The sequence below is a fragment of the Myotis brandtii genome, unplaced genomic scaffold (assembly GCF_000412655.1).
Source record: "Myotis brandtii unplaced genomic scaffold, ASM41265v1 scaffold1112, whole genome shotgun sequence".
Classification (NCBI taxonomy): domain Eukaryota; kingdom Metazoa; phylum Chordata; class Mammalia; order Chiroptera; family Vespertilionidae; genus Myotis; species Myotis brandtii.
The window spans coordinates 439,486-440,998 of NW_005353800.1; the positions used below are offsets into that span (position 1 = coordinate 439,486).

Sequence of the window (1,513 nt, forward strand, 5' to 3'; positions counted from 1 at the left end):
TGCAGGGCCGCCAGCTCCCGGGCCCGGTTCTCCGTCTCCCGGTAGATGCGCCAGTAGAGTGTGCACATGACCGTGACCGGGAGGTAGAAGGCGGCCATGGCGGTGCCGAAGGTGATGATGGGCTGCGAGAGGAACTGGATGTAGCACTGCCCGGCCAGCACCGTCCGCTCGCCCACCAGGTACTGCCAGAAGAGGATGGCCGGGGCCCAGAGCACGAAGGACACCGTCCAGGCCAGGCCGATCATCAGCACCGCCCGGCGGGGCGTGCGCTTGGCGCGGTAGCTCAGGGGCCGGGTCACGGAGAAGTAGCGGTCGAAGCTGATGAGCAGCAGGTTCATGACCGAGGCGTTGCTGGCCACGTAGTCCAGGGCCAGCCAGAGGTCGCAGGCCAGCGTGCCGAGGACCCAGTGGCCCATGAGCAGGTACGTGGTGTAGAGGTTCATGGAGAAGGTGCCGATGATGAGGTCGGCGCAGGCCAGGCTGAGCAGGAAGTAGTTGTTGACGGTCTTGAGCTCTGTGTTGACCTTGAAGGAGATGAGCACCAGCAAGTTGCCCGTCACGGTGGCCAGGGACAGGAGGCCCGTGGTGATGCCGATGAAGGCCACTTGCCAGGGACCCTTTCCTGGTGCCAGGACGGTGATGTTGGGGCTGACGGCGGGTGGGGCCGAGGTGTTCATGGCGGCCGGGTGGGGCCGAGGGGGCAGCCCCTTCCTCTGGTCACACGGCGGGGCTTCCTCAGGGGGAGGTCATCACCTGGGAAGAGAGGACATGGGCTTCGGTTGGGGGGCTGGACACCGTCCACCGTCTGGAGTGGTGGGGGCGAGGAACCAGCCCCACCCTCCCAGAACTTCAGGCCAGACAGCGCCACCGGCACCCTCCCAGGCGGGCTGGGCCTTTCCTGCTTTGGCGGCCACACACACACACACACACACACACACACACACACACACGGTCATTATAACGCACATAATGAAGGGGTCTGCCCGCCGCCTGGGGGTGGGGGCGGCTTTGGAATCCAGGGATGCGAGTCTTCATTCTCGCCCCCCCCCCCCCCCCCGCCCCCCCTTCAGGCGCGGAGCCTCAGTGTTCTCCTGGCTGGGAAATTGCCGCTAATTCAGGCGCAGGAGACGCGCTCTGGTAGACAGCACGGCCAAATTTCAAAGCATTTCTCTAAATTCGATCAAAGCTCCCATTTACTGAGCAGTTGCTGCTCACCAGACACAATGCTCAGCACTTCACTGGATTACCCAATTTCAGGGCCGCGCGTCTCTGGGGGGAAGGTCTCTTAGGACCCGCGGGCCACGGAGGCGGCCGGGCCTGGTGAGGGTGACCCAGGTGGGGGATCAGAACCCACTTCTCTCCTCTCTCTCTCTCTCTCTCTCTCTCTCTCTGAGCACGTGGAGCTCCAGGGGAATAATTCCATCAAATAAGGAGACAAGAGAAGGCAGGGGAGGGCTCCCGAGGAGATAAGGGGAAAGAGATGGGAGCAGAGGGGCCTGTGTGCATGTGTATC

The 1,513-nt window shown here is 63.4% G+C and overlaps 1 protein-coding gene across 1 annotated transcript in view; it reads right to left on the reverse strand.

Moving 5' to 3' along the window:
- The window catches only part of CHRM1 (cholinergic receptor, muscarinic 1), a 9,901-nt gene that overhangs the window by 4,922 nt on the left and 3,466 nt on the right, over positions 1–1,513 (reverse strand). Inside the window, 1 exon segment of the mRNA XM_014545292.1 lies at positions 4–753. Within this exon segment, the coding sequence (XP_014400778.1) occupies positions 4–677 (674 nt within the window). The 5' untranslated portion in view covers positions 678–753.